Genomic DNA, 12,295 nt, shown 5'->3' on the forward strand with positions numbered 1-12,295 from the left:
GTGCACAAACGGCACGAGCAGAGAGCAGCCCTGAATCAGTGACCAGCCCGTGCCGCAAAGGTCAAATCCTCGATCAGCCCCGCTGACTGACTAGGCTGACTTCAGCCCTCTCCCTGCAGTTGCGTCCAGGCAGGTGGCTCTCTGCGAGGCTGCGATGTGGCCCTCCCGGAAAGAACAGGCTTCTCTCGCCTAAAGCCTCTTTGCGAGTTAACCGTTTGTGCAGTTTTCAGCCCCGGGCACAGATTAAAGTCCAGGACGGCACAAAGGGAGGCAGAAGGCTGTTCCAGTAAAGGGCCGAAGGCTCCAGGTACCGAAGGCCGAGCTATCAGAAAAATTAGAAGTAACATCTTTTTGCCCCCTCCTTTCTAGTGTTTCTTAGTGCTTAACTCTGCCATCATTTTCCAGGGCCTAAAAAAGAAGAGAAAGAGTAGCTCTTCTGGTGCCTGGCCCTGGGTTGCACCCCCGGCAGCTGGGCCGGACACGGGCGTGGCAGTGAGGTGGCTGAGGGGCGGGTGGGGACCTGGCGGAGCAGTTCACCCTCAGGCGGGCTGGCTTGCCTCATCCAGGGACTCTGGGACAGTCCGGCTCGCCAACAAGGCACAGCCTCTTCTTTCCTCTGCCCCCACAGAGGCACCAGCAGCGTGGGTGCCTGCCCAAGACCGAGTGTGGCTCTACCCACCCCGTGTGAGCCCAGGCAGAACGCGAGCAGGGCTGGCAGCGCCCCTCAGCTGGGACACAACGTGAGAAAGGCCGTGACTTTGGTGAGCTGAGCCCTAACGCCCCCCCAAGATCATGGCCTCCCCCGCGCCTGCCTTGCCCCAGGGGGAAATCAAAGCACCATCCAGGAAGCACCAACAAAGGCTAAGAGTGTAATGAACACACGCACACACAGGCAAAAGCTGCAGCACTTGTGAGAGCGGCTCTGGGACTGGGTCTGAGGGAACCTTCTCCAGAAAGTCGCATCTGCTCTGCCTTTGAATGACGTGAGTGGGCTCTGGGGACAAAGGAGAATCCCAGAACCACGGGACCTGAGCACTCCTCATCTTATAGGAGCAGAAGTTGAAGCTCTGAGCAGGGCGGTGGCTTCTCCAGAGGTGCCTTGTGGAGCGGCCTTCCTGCGGGTGGCCATGCCGGGTGGGGCAGTTCAGTCCTGGGTGTGAGGAGCCCATGGCGGGCTCGGCCCCCAGCGCCGCCCACAGCCCCTCAGAGGGGTCTAGCTACCTCCCATTCCCACTGCCCTCTAGCTGTTGGGTTCACTCAGCTGCTGCCTCTTCCCTCCCCAGGCCAGGCCCTCTCTGAGAGGATGATGCTGGCCCCTGGCCCCTTCTAACTGCTGCCTTCCAGAGCCTCCCAGCCCACCCGGCATCGCCCAGAGGCCCTCTGGCCCGCAGCCCACTGAGCCAGCCCTGCTTTCTGGACCTGCAGGAGGTTCTGTGTCCTGAGAATCATTTGTGGCCCAGAGATGGCTGCAGTGCTTTCTCTTCCTCTCACTGGATTTTCTGGAGACCACATTCAAGCAAGAAGAGTCTGACTTTTTCTGTGCACAAGCTGCTCTTGAAAAGCATTCAGTTTTTCTCCCTGCTTTAAGAAGAAGATCAGTCTACAGTCCATAGTTATTTTCTGCTTTGAGTTTGAATGAAATTGAGAACAGGATAAATGACTTGTAGGATTTGAATTCCACTTGGATTACACCCACAAGGTGGTCAGTACTCTCGAGCACTGGTAGAAGCGAGGTTTCTGCTCCTGCTGACACCTCCGAGAGCTGTCAGGGGGCAAGTCATCACACTGGGGTTTGACGGGTGCCTCGCCAATCACACAATCCACTCCTCTTCTCCCTCCCATGCCATGTTAGCAATAAAATGCCACGACAGGTGGGCGAAGGGGAGCGTGTACTCGATGAATGGCACAGCTCAAGCCCGCTTCCCCAAGCTGAGCTGACAAAGCCTGCCACCCTCTCCGGAGGGCCCAGCCCCCCTGACTGGAAAGCCAGAATTCAACCAGGCAAGCCTTGCGGCATCGGTGGGCACTGCCACCCGCCAGTGCAAGGGTCGCCCTTGGTACGGAAGTCTGGCTTCAAGCAGCAGTGACCAGACTGCCTGGGGGTCTGGCAGACCTGGCACCAACCCCCTGAGGGCCCCAGCTGGCCTGCCCTGTGCTCCCCAGGCAGGGATGCCAGACCTCCCTCTCTAGCAGGAAGAGTAGTTTGAATGATCTCAACTAGCAGTACAAGATTCTCCCCCAGCAAAATGGAAAATGTGATTTACTTTGAGAGGAATACGTTGGTGACCACAGGTGAGGAGGGGAGAGCCACCTTCGCTCGCAGTCCTGACACACTCTGTCCCTGCTTGTCAACAGCCAGCTCTCCCACCCCTAGGGATGGGAGATTCCAGCTGGGTGATTCGGCCCTGCTCCCCGCTGCCTAGAGGACAGACAGACGGTACACGGCACTACCAACTGTGCGGGCGGAACACGCTTCTCCACATCTTGACAAAGCTACTCAAACCGCAGCTCTGCAGCAAAAACCTGTCTGCCTCCACACGTGATGGCCCTTTTGCTGTCTTTTTTACAAAGCACAGCACATCATCCCCTCCATTCACCTGCTTTTAACTCTGAGACGCCAGAAGCCTGAGATGGGCCACGGTGGTCCCTGGGGTTACATGCAGCTCTGGAGGAAATCTAGGAGGCATTCCTTGTATGTGATAAAGCACACACTGAGGGCATCAGGGGCCATCGAAGGAACCATCACTGACCAAGGACAGCGTCCCCCAGCCAGGGGTGCTGCCTGGGCTCAGATGCAGGGAGACGCCCCCCTTCCACCATCAATTACAACGCCCCTTGGGAGAAGCAAGTCAACAGAGGAAACAGAAAATGAACATTTTTTTCCTGCCATAAAAAGCTCAGGCTAAATCAAGACATTTCTTCCTCCCAAATTGTTTTTCCTAGTTACTAAAAAAGTATCAAATGTTTGCTTTTGTCCAAAGATATTATATATCCTAGAATTTCTTCAAAATATTATTTAGCTATAGTTTTTCAGCTCCCTTTCTAAAACTTCTAATACCACAAGTTTTAATACTTTAGTGCCATTTAAAAAATTCTTCATTATGACAGGTATCAGAGCAATCACCATGCAATTATTATTGGAATCATAGTTTAGAAAAGGAGAGTGCGGCTTCCCTGGCAAAATTCGTAAATGTTTGCCCAGTCATTGAAATCGGATGGGAGTGTACCATGGCAGCCACTTTGGGATTGTGTTATTTGTTCGTTTGAACCTGAAGGGACTGTTGCATTTTCAGGTTATGTATAGCTACTCACACAGCCACAGCATATAAATTCACATGGTAAGTGTGCTTTCTCCTCCTTCGGGGGAACTTTAAAGGATAAAAAGGACTCAGGTGGGACCCTTAAATAAATTAGCTGTATCTAAATCTTTCAACTTTCTCTTCCTCTCTTAAGAGTGTAATCACTGAGAATTAAAATTTGTATAAATCGTCTTGGACCTTAGCATCCAAGACAAGAAGGGCAAGATGAATGCCTCTTGGGGACCCTAAAGGAGAAAGCCCAGCACAGCCGTAAACGGGAGGACCCAGGAGGGCTGCAGCGTTTCTCAAGGAAGCCCTCGGAGCCCCAGACAGGTGGAATCCAACTTGTTTCTCTTCCCTCTCCCAGGCAGAAATGAACCAAATAAGACAACGAAGTCTGGCATGTTCGACCTCCCTTTTACATGGACAGAAACTCCTACCATCAGCAAGAATCCTGGGAGCAAAATACAGAGACTGGGGGATAGGCTTCCACCTCAGGCCCCCATACCACCGCCCTTCTAAAGGGGCCACAGCAGCCGAGCTGCAGATGCCCTTCCATGGAGCAAGTAGGGGAGGGGCCGACCTGCCTCCTGCTCTGAATCACTGGGTTGTGGGGAGTTGAAATCTCACAAAAGCACTTTTGTGTGGCTTCGCTTCCCATTACTATCACACTGCCAAAAACTACAGCAACAATACAGTGAAAGCACATAAAAGCCGACACAGACTTGATAGCTAAGCACAAGCACGTGTTGGCCACTTGAGGGCACCATTTGGAGGGGGCTGTGCCTACCTGGCAGACAAGCCCCAATCCTCTGCAGGAGTCTGCCCCAGGACACCTCCGGGCCTCTTTCAAACCCAAGGAGCCTCCTCCCAGCTCCTTAGGAAAACCTCCTGGCAGGTCTCTAGGGAAAGCCATAGCGCCCCCCTTTCCCCATCCCCAGACATTGCACTAGCTTCCTCCTGCGCGCCCCCGGTCTACCCAGCTTAGGAGCTGCAGAAACTGACAGATGCCACGCACCCCCGACCCGATGACATGTAAGGTCAGACTGGCGCTTTAAAACCTCTCCCCCCTCTCACCTCCCCACTCCGAAAATTTTCTTTCCACTTTCTAGATCATTCCCAATTGGAATTTGTATTTTTTTAAAAAGGTGGTGCTGACCGTTGCAGAGATCTGGGAAGCTCCACAATGCAGTCTTTCCGACAAATGTTCCTTTTCAAAACCGGGAGAATGTTAGACTTTGAAAGTTCAAGGGAAAAGATAAGGCCTTTTGCAGCGGTTCCTCCCCAGAATAAATGGCCCCGATGCAACTCAAGCCTTCGGAAAGGGCATTACAGCGCTTCCGTCGATCTCAGGTGCAACACCGGGAACTCTGCCCCTCAGCGGGCCGTGCCCCGCACTCAGCCAGAAACAAAAAGGGGTGAAATGAGACTCAAGTATCCCTTTAGCTCCCCCATTCTGAAGCCCCCAAGTCCCTAACCCGTTTCTACCCGATTTGGTGCCAGTTACTGTAACAGCAATGCAAAGCCATCCTCTCCCCAAAAGGGGGCGGTGGGCGCAATGGTGATCTGTTTGCAAAATACACATGACTGTGACATTCGGTAGCGTCGAGGTCATCTCTCCCCAGGGCTTTCGGATGCTTCCACCGTAAATGTGCGCATGAGTGACGAAGTGTGTGGGTGTGAGTGTTGGTGTGTGAACGTGCGCTCTCCCTCCTCCGTGCGGCCGCCGGGCCAGACTCCGACACGCACCCACGCTAGGTGACAGGCTCGGCCCGAAGCTGCTCTCAGCGGGGAGTCCGTGGTGGCGCGGCTGCCCCCTCCGTGGCCCGGCCTGGCCCGCATGCTACCTGCAGCCGCACGCCTCCACCACCATGTCCTCGTATTGCTTGTAGACCACGTTGTTGGCGGCGTCGATGTAGAGGATGCTGATGGGGCTGAGGCGCGCGGGCACGCAGCAGGAGGCCGGCGCGGCATCCGGCGCCATGGAGTTGAGCAGTGTCTGAATGATGGCGTGGTTGGTGGGCTCAAGGTGCGAGCGCAGCGGGAAGTCGCAAACGCCCTCGCAGTGGTACGCTTCGTAGTCCAGCGGCGCGATGATCCAGTCGTCCCAGCCCAGCTCCTTGAAGTCCACGTGCAGGGGCTTGCGGCTACAGCGGCTCCGGCCCCTGCGCCCGTGGCTCCGGCCCTCGCCCCCGCCGCTGCCCTGCGCTGCCCGAGTCCCGGCCAACGCCGTCCGCCGCCGCCTGCGGCCGCCGATGACCGCCGTCGGCAACCCCATGCCAGGTCCCTGATCCGGCGGCGGCTCCGCTGCCAGTGCGGCCCCGAGCGCGCGGGCCTGGGCGCGGATCTCTCGGAACAGGCTCTCCTTCCTCTGCGTGCGGGAGGAGACGACCAGCAGCGCGCGCTCCTCCGCCGCCGCTCCGCCTCCGCCCCGCGAGTCGAAGCCCAGCAGCCGCAGTGCCAGCGGGACCGGCGCGGGACCCGCCACTCCGCGCAGCAAGAGGCAGAACGCGCGGGTGGCGCGCGGCTCCTGGCGGTGGCGTCGCAAGGCGTCCGCCACGTCGAACACCTCCCAGCGCGCGGCGTCCAGGGGCTCGGCGGCCCGGGAATGCAGCAAGCGCGGCGCGCGCGCGGCGCTGGGGCACGTGGACAGCAGCAGCAACGGGGGAGTCGCGCTGCCGGGGCCCCGCTCCGGAGACTCGCGGCGCAGCACGCGCAGCTCCGCGCCCACCACCTCGTCGGCGTCGGGAAGGCTGGACACGTCGAACAGGAAGTTCAGGCCGGTCTCGGCTGCCGATTCGTCTGCAGGGGACGGGCAGAGACAGAGAAATTGGTGTGAGAGCGAAGCCGGCACGCCTGGCCGCGGGGCCTCCTAACTGCAAATAGCCCAACTGCCCTGGACGTGAGAACAAGGCTCGCTGGAGCCGGCGCCTGCCTGGGCGTCTCGGCTCCAGCCGGAAAGCCGCCAGCCTGGTCCAGAAGAAAGGGAGCCTTAGGTTCAGATTATCTGGATCTGGGTTTTGGTTCATCGAGCCAAACGATTTCCGACAACCCACGGACATCACTGAACGCACCCCCGCACCCGAGACCAAGACTTAAGGCCACTACAGTTCCGCTGCCTGCCCCAGAGCCATGGGTTTTCGAAGACTAGGTCGGAGGCCAGATTTTCGGCCGGTGGCGGAAAGAAGGCCCGGTGGGCGCATCAGAAGCCGTGCGCCTCTTCAAGACCTGGAGGCCAGGCCGGCCGCGGTAAGGGGACTGCTCGTTATGGCCCTGCTTAGCCGCCAAGAGAGCCTCGGAGCCCCGGCTGTGCGAAAACGGAAAATTCTTGTCCCCTGTAAACTGCTTCTGCTACCTCTCTTCCCCAGCCCAGCCTGGACATTCCAGCCGGCCACAATCTCCCATGCAGGCGCAGGCGGGGGCTCGTCTAGAAGGGGAACGCGCCCTCAGGGCTGCAGAGACCCTTTAGTGCCTCCAGCCTCCTTGCTTTGCTGAAGGGGAACTGAGGCCCAGATTAGGGGCCCGGCTCAGCCCCTGGTCGCGATGGGGAACTCCAGGCTCAGCTCCTCCCAGTGTTTCCGCCACCTCCGACGGAGGGGAAAGGTGGCAAAGGAGCGCAAGCAACCTTCTGGGAAGGGTTTGAGGCAGCCGGGACTGCCTTGCTGCAGTGAGGGCAGCGAACCGAGTGAGGTCTCCCCGCCAGTACCCTCTGGTCCCCTCGCAGACTTATTCTTTCCCTCCGTTACGACTCAACTCGGGCTTTGGGATTTTTTCCCAAAAAAATGGGAAACCCATTTTTGTGGGCACTTTTTTCTTTTGGGGCTCAGAAAGGAAAAAAGAGTTGAAATTCCACCAAGCAGCAGATAAGGAGCTCCCTTTGAAGAAGGTCATATGGTTTCGTTTTGCCCCAAACGCGAAGAGACTGTGCAGACTCCCCCCACTATTGGAGATTTGCTCACCAACCACAGATGCCAAGCCATCGACTCCTGGGGTCTGAAATCTGGGTGCTGCTGGTGACCTCAGGCAGCCCTGCTCCAAGCTGAGGCTCAGGGTGGAGAGGGAAGCAGGAGAGGTACTGGGCAAGTGCTCCCCACCCCTCCCCCATGCTTTCTCCCAAGGCCTTGCTCGCTGCCACACTTTCTCTGAGCTTCTCCTGCAGCCTCCCTCAGCCTCTTTGAGATGCTGCCACTGCATCCTCTCCCTCCAGAGGGAGGAAGGAGAGGCAGCCTTACTAGCCTTGCCAACCAAGCAGAGCTCCCCAGGAAAGGATTTAGCTCAGGCTGAGACTACTGAAGGCCTAACTCGACCTAAGAAAGAACATCTGGTGCCTCTACAAGCTTAGGGCCCTGCACATCTCACCTCTCCCACAGCTGGGAGCCCACTCAGCAGTGTTAGGGCTGGGGCCTTCCCTGGCTCTGTACACCAGGACTCGGGCTCCCTATGAGTACCCTAGCATCCCATCCAGGATGCATGCCAGGCCCTCGGAGAATGCTTGAAAGTTCCCACCAGACTATAAGGCCATTTGGGCCCAGGATGCCCCTGTATCCCAAATAAAGCAGTCTGTGTAGACATTATGTGTATGTTGGAGGGGACGAGAGATTAGATCACTGCCCCGCCTCTACCTGCTTTCCCAGGCTAGGGTCGGGCATATACAACCCCCAGTGGCTCCCAGGCAGGACCTGGATTGCAGCAGCACTTACTTTCCGGCCCTATTTGCCTTTCGTTCCTTTCTGCCTTCCATGCTGAGTCTCTGGCTGGATAGAATTAAGGCCGAAATTACTTGCATTTCCGCCTGAAATTAGTTAAATTTTCCCTATCTGTCTGTTTTAATGGCTTCAATAGAGATTAATAAAATCCAGATGACACTCACCAACCACCACAGTCTCACCCAAGTCCTACCTTTGGAGGGCTCAGGGCGTAGTAAGGTGGGGTACTTGGTCTCAGAGAGGCCTGCATTCCTGCAGGGTCGCTGGCCCTCCTCTCCTCTCTACACAACCGGAGTCCTTCACCTCTGGCTCCCCCAGGGGCCCAGCACGAGGCAGGCACCCATAGCTACACACCTCTACCCAGACGCAGCCTGCTGAGAAGGGCCCTCCCCATACCTGGTGATGCCACCAGCCTCTCCAGAGCCATTTACTTTAGTCTGATGCCTGCTGTGTCCCGCATTCCCCTCCGTTTCCCCCAGTTTGTGCGGCCCCCTTAAGACTGGGAACTGCAGAGCAACGAAGCAGCCGCCGCCACCACCACTGCGCAGTCCCTCTGGGCCGGACTCCCTCCTTGCTTCTCCGGATCTCCAACACAGCCTGCCTCCTCGAGGGGACCCGCCGGCCGGCAGGGCCAGGGCAGCCCGGCGGAGGGACGGGCTCAGCCCTCCGGGGCCGGGCGCCGCAAGCTGCCGCGGCTCTAGCCACAGTCCAGGCGCTGCGGGTTCGGGTGCGTGGGCCTCGGCGAACTTTCTAACACCTGAGGCTGGGATGTGCGGGGACCGAGGGCCCCCGAATGGAATGGTACCGGGGCTAGGCTCCGGCGGTGACCTCAGCCTAGGACCCGACAGGATGGACGGGCGCAGTGGAGGTGTGAGTACCTTGGGTCGCCTGGTCTGCGAAGCCGGTGATTGTGTCCGCGCGGCCGTGGCGGCCAGAACCCGAGGTGGAGGCGGCGACTGCCCCGGCCGGAGTCCTCCCGGCCAGGCTCCGGTAAAGCGACATCATGAACTGGTGCGGCACCACCGAGCCGTTCCTGAAGCCGGAGCCCGCGGCGCGGCGCGCGGCGCGGGGCCCGGGAGCCGCGGCGGCCGGGGCAGCGGAGGCGCCCGCAGTCGCGGCGAGGGTCCTCCCGCCGCCGCCGCCGCCCCCCGGACTCCCGGTCGGCCCTGCCCCCGCCGCTCGCAGCACGGCGGCCGCTTCGAGCCCGTCGCGGGGGCGGCAAGCGCTCAGCAGCCAGAGGCACAGCGCGGCGGCCGCGCTCAGGTCCATGGGCTCCGAGGGCCAGGCGGGCGGGCGGCGCGGGCTCCGTGGCTTCGGGAAGTCCCCCGGCGCCTTTTGAACATAGTGTTTAATAATGGGGGAAGTGTGCGCAGCAAGCTGCGGCCCCCCCTCCTCTCCCACCCCACCCCACCCCCGCCCAACGCCCGGAGCAGCGCCCCCTGCTGAACACTCGGGCGGCAGCGCCGCGCCCCCTACTCCGGCCTGACGCTGAGCCCAGGGCCGGAGCCTCCTCCCCCCGCCGAAGCGCTTCGCCCCCACTCTCGCCAGGCGAGTGTCACCGGCCGGAGGCTCCCGCCACAAACCGGGGCCCCGCCTCGCGCTCCCAGGGCAAAGTGACCCCCTCCGCCCTCGCTGCGCCCGGGCCAAATGCGCCCTCGGGAGTCAGAGGCTCCGATACACCGCGCGTACCCGCCCAGCGTCTTCCCCACTCCCCTGCGGAGAAGCACCCGCCCCACGCCTGCTCCTGTTCTGCAGGGGCCCGAGACGCCAGAAGTGCGGCCGCGGAGGGGCTCGGCCTCGCCTGTCAGTGCCACGATCCCGTGGCCACCGCGCACAGAGAGGCCACCAGGGCGCGCAGGGTGGACACAAAAGCGCGTTTTTCATCACCGGTTCCGCGGTTCCCCACCCTGGCACAGCTTCCAAAGATCGCAGCGGGAGGCCGGAGCAGGGGAGGGGACCCGTAGGGAAGAGAGGGCTAGCGGCTGGAAGGGCAGGCCGGAAGGACAGCGGGACAAGGACCGACGGTCGAAAATCAAAGGTTTGGGCGCGGAACACGCGCTTAGACGGGAGCCAGGATCTTAAAGGAGCTCAGGAACTACGAAGGCAGCCCCAGGGTGATGAGGGGACTCCCGCGCGGGAGCGGCTCCCCGATTTCGTCTGTGCGTCGAAAGTGAGGACCTTCCGCCCGCCTCCCAGGGGACCTGGCTAACAGAAACGGGCTACCGGGTATGTTGGGGCGCAGGCAGAGCCGGGAGGGCGGGCGATGAAGAGCCTCGGGGTGGCGCCTCCGTACTTCCTTCCCGGGCCTCGGTTCTCCCGCAGGGCGGGGGATGGATGGAGGGGGCGCCCGGGACCGCAGTCGTGCGGGCAGCTTGGCACTTGGGTCCGCAGCCCGCAGGGGTAGGTCCCGGAGGCCACATCTCAGGGAGACGCACCAGGGAGGGTGGTCGTCGGCGGTTGTCGGCTTAGCTCCACCAGCAGCCCGGACATCCCTCGAATGCGGGAAAGCCCAGCGGATGGACAATCCGCTGTTGCGCAGACGGAGGGCTGGAGCCGGACGGCGGGCTGGAGCCGGACGTATCCCCGTAGCAGGGCAGGCGCGTCTTTTTATTTTAAAATTGTATTTGCTACTGAACTGGAAATCTAGGCTGGGGTAATGCGTCACGGTTACTTTGAGTGGGCGATCAGCGTCAACCCGACGCCACCGGACCCAAAGCCGCGTGAGTCCCTCTCTCGCCCAGCTGCCCCGCACTCTGACCCACGGAAGACGCCCGGCCCGGGGAGCTCTTGGGCCGACTGCGGCCCCAGGCTTCTGAGTTCCCCTACACCCGCTGCTTCGTCCCGAGCGAGCTCCTCAGTCATCGCCCTGCCGACCACCGCGGAGATGCAGCGCCCGCTCAGCTGGGGACTTTGGGCCACACACCACTCCGGGACGTATGGGAGCAGGAGAGGCCTGGCAAAAGGTCATAACTCGAGGACCCCAGGCGGATCAGGGGGGCGGAGGAAAAAGGCCCGAGGTTCGCGAGGGAATGTCTGGGCAGGAAGGGCGGTGGGAAGCTAAGATGATCGGGGCTGCATTAACCCACCTTGCCTTTGGGACCGAGGACCGAGAGCCCCGACAAGGTCGTGGTCACGGGTCTCCCTCTCTGCGTGGTCCCGGTACAGAGCGGCCCTGCACGAACCCACGCAGGCTCTCTAGCAGAGCCGCCCCCTAGAGACACTGGTCAGTCAAAATAGTGATCGCCCAGCCACCGGTCTCTCCGCTGATGCCGGTGCTGCGTCCCTGCTGTCTTTCTCGGCCTCCTTTCCTCCTTCAGCCACGCATGAACAGTCTTCAGAAGTTTTGCATGTCATCTCGTCTGTGATTTGCACAAACACCCTAGGAACCCTGAGCTGGGGTCAAGTAGCCCTGGTTCTGGTCATGGCTTTGCTCTTAACAACCAGTCCCTTGCATCATCTGGGCTTCGACTTCTCCAGCTGTGTGAGGGAGAGAATGGAAGGGTCCTGGCCCAGGCTTGGTACAGCAGGTGCCAAATAAACGTTTGTTAATTACATGATACCTCCGCCTTGAGGTCACCTTGGGGCTTAGGAATTAGGGACGGGTTGGGGTCCCTGTGCTCTTGCTGTCCCTGTGGGAGCAGGCCATTAAGCTTCTTTGAGACTGAATTTCCTCATCTATAAAATGGGGAGATTCTCACTTCAGGAAGGTGGTGTGTGTCCAGGATAACAGGCTGGCACAGAGGAGGCTCAGTCGCCCTGCCTCTGTTAGTCTGTTCTGGGTCCCCAGGGAGATGATGGCCAAGAGAGAAGTAGCTTCTAGGCCCTGGAAGGCTCTGGAGGAGACTGCTGGGGGGAGGGGTGTGGGATGCTCCTGCTCGAGCCACCACCCACCAGCTGCGTGTGCTTGAGCCAGGCCTTAGCTGCTGTCACCTGTGTTTCCTGGTCTGTAAAGTGAGGCAATAATGCATTCCTTCATTGCTTATCCATCCCTCTATTCGTTCCTTCTTTCCAGTAAATACTGTGAGCAGCCTTCCGTGTGTTGTGGATTCAGCAACGCACAGGACAAACGCATGGAGCTTTTGTAAGGGCAGAAGAGACAGGAAACACGTAAATCCATAAATGCACATGAATGTACAGTGCACTGTTAGGTGGTTCAAAGTAAAGTGATGGGAAGGGGGGATGGGGGGCCTTTCTGACCAGCCACACTGAAGGGGAGGGAGGGAGGGAAGCTTGGGCCATGGCTGGCTCCCTTTCCTTCCTCTCAAATAATTATGATAACTGTTAATAATG

The 12,295-nt window shown here is 59.6% G+C and overlaps 1 protein-coding gene across 1 annotated transcript; it reads right to left on the reverse strand.

The window, feature by feature from the left end:
- Window positions 1-5,142: 5,142 nt before the first annotated feature.
- On the reverse strand, window positions 5,143-9,274 carry GDF7 (growth differentiation factor 7). Its single transcript, XM_036873979.1, has 2 exons — window positions 8,884-9,274; window positions 5,143-6,101 (listed from the first exon to the last, which is right to left on the reverse strand). Exons 1-2 carry the CDS (start codon window positions 9,272-9,274, stop codon window positions 5,143-5,145), a joined length of 1,350 nt encoding a protein of 449 aa, XP_036729874.1.
- Between the last annotated feature and the right edge of the window lie 3,021 nt (window positions 9,275-12,295).

Source organism: Balaenoptera musculus, chromosome 13, assembly GCF_009873245.2.
Source record: "Balaenoptera musculus isolate JJ_BM4_2016_0621 chromosome 13, mBalMus1.pri.v3, whole genome shotgun sequence".
Taxonomy (NCBI): Eukaryota; Metazoa; Chordata; class Mammalia; order Artiodactyla; family Balaenopteridae; genus Balaenoptera; species Balaenoptera musculus.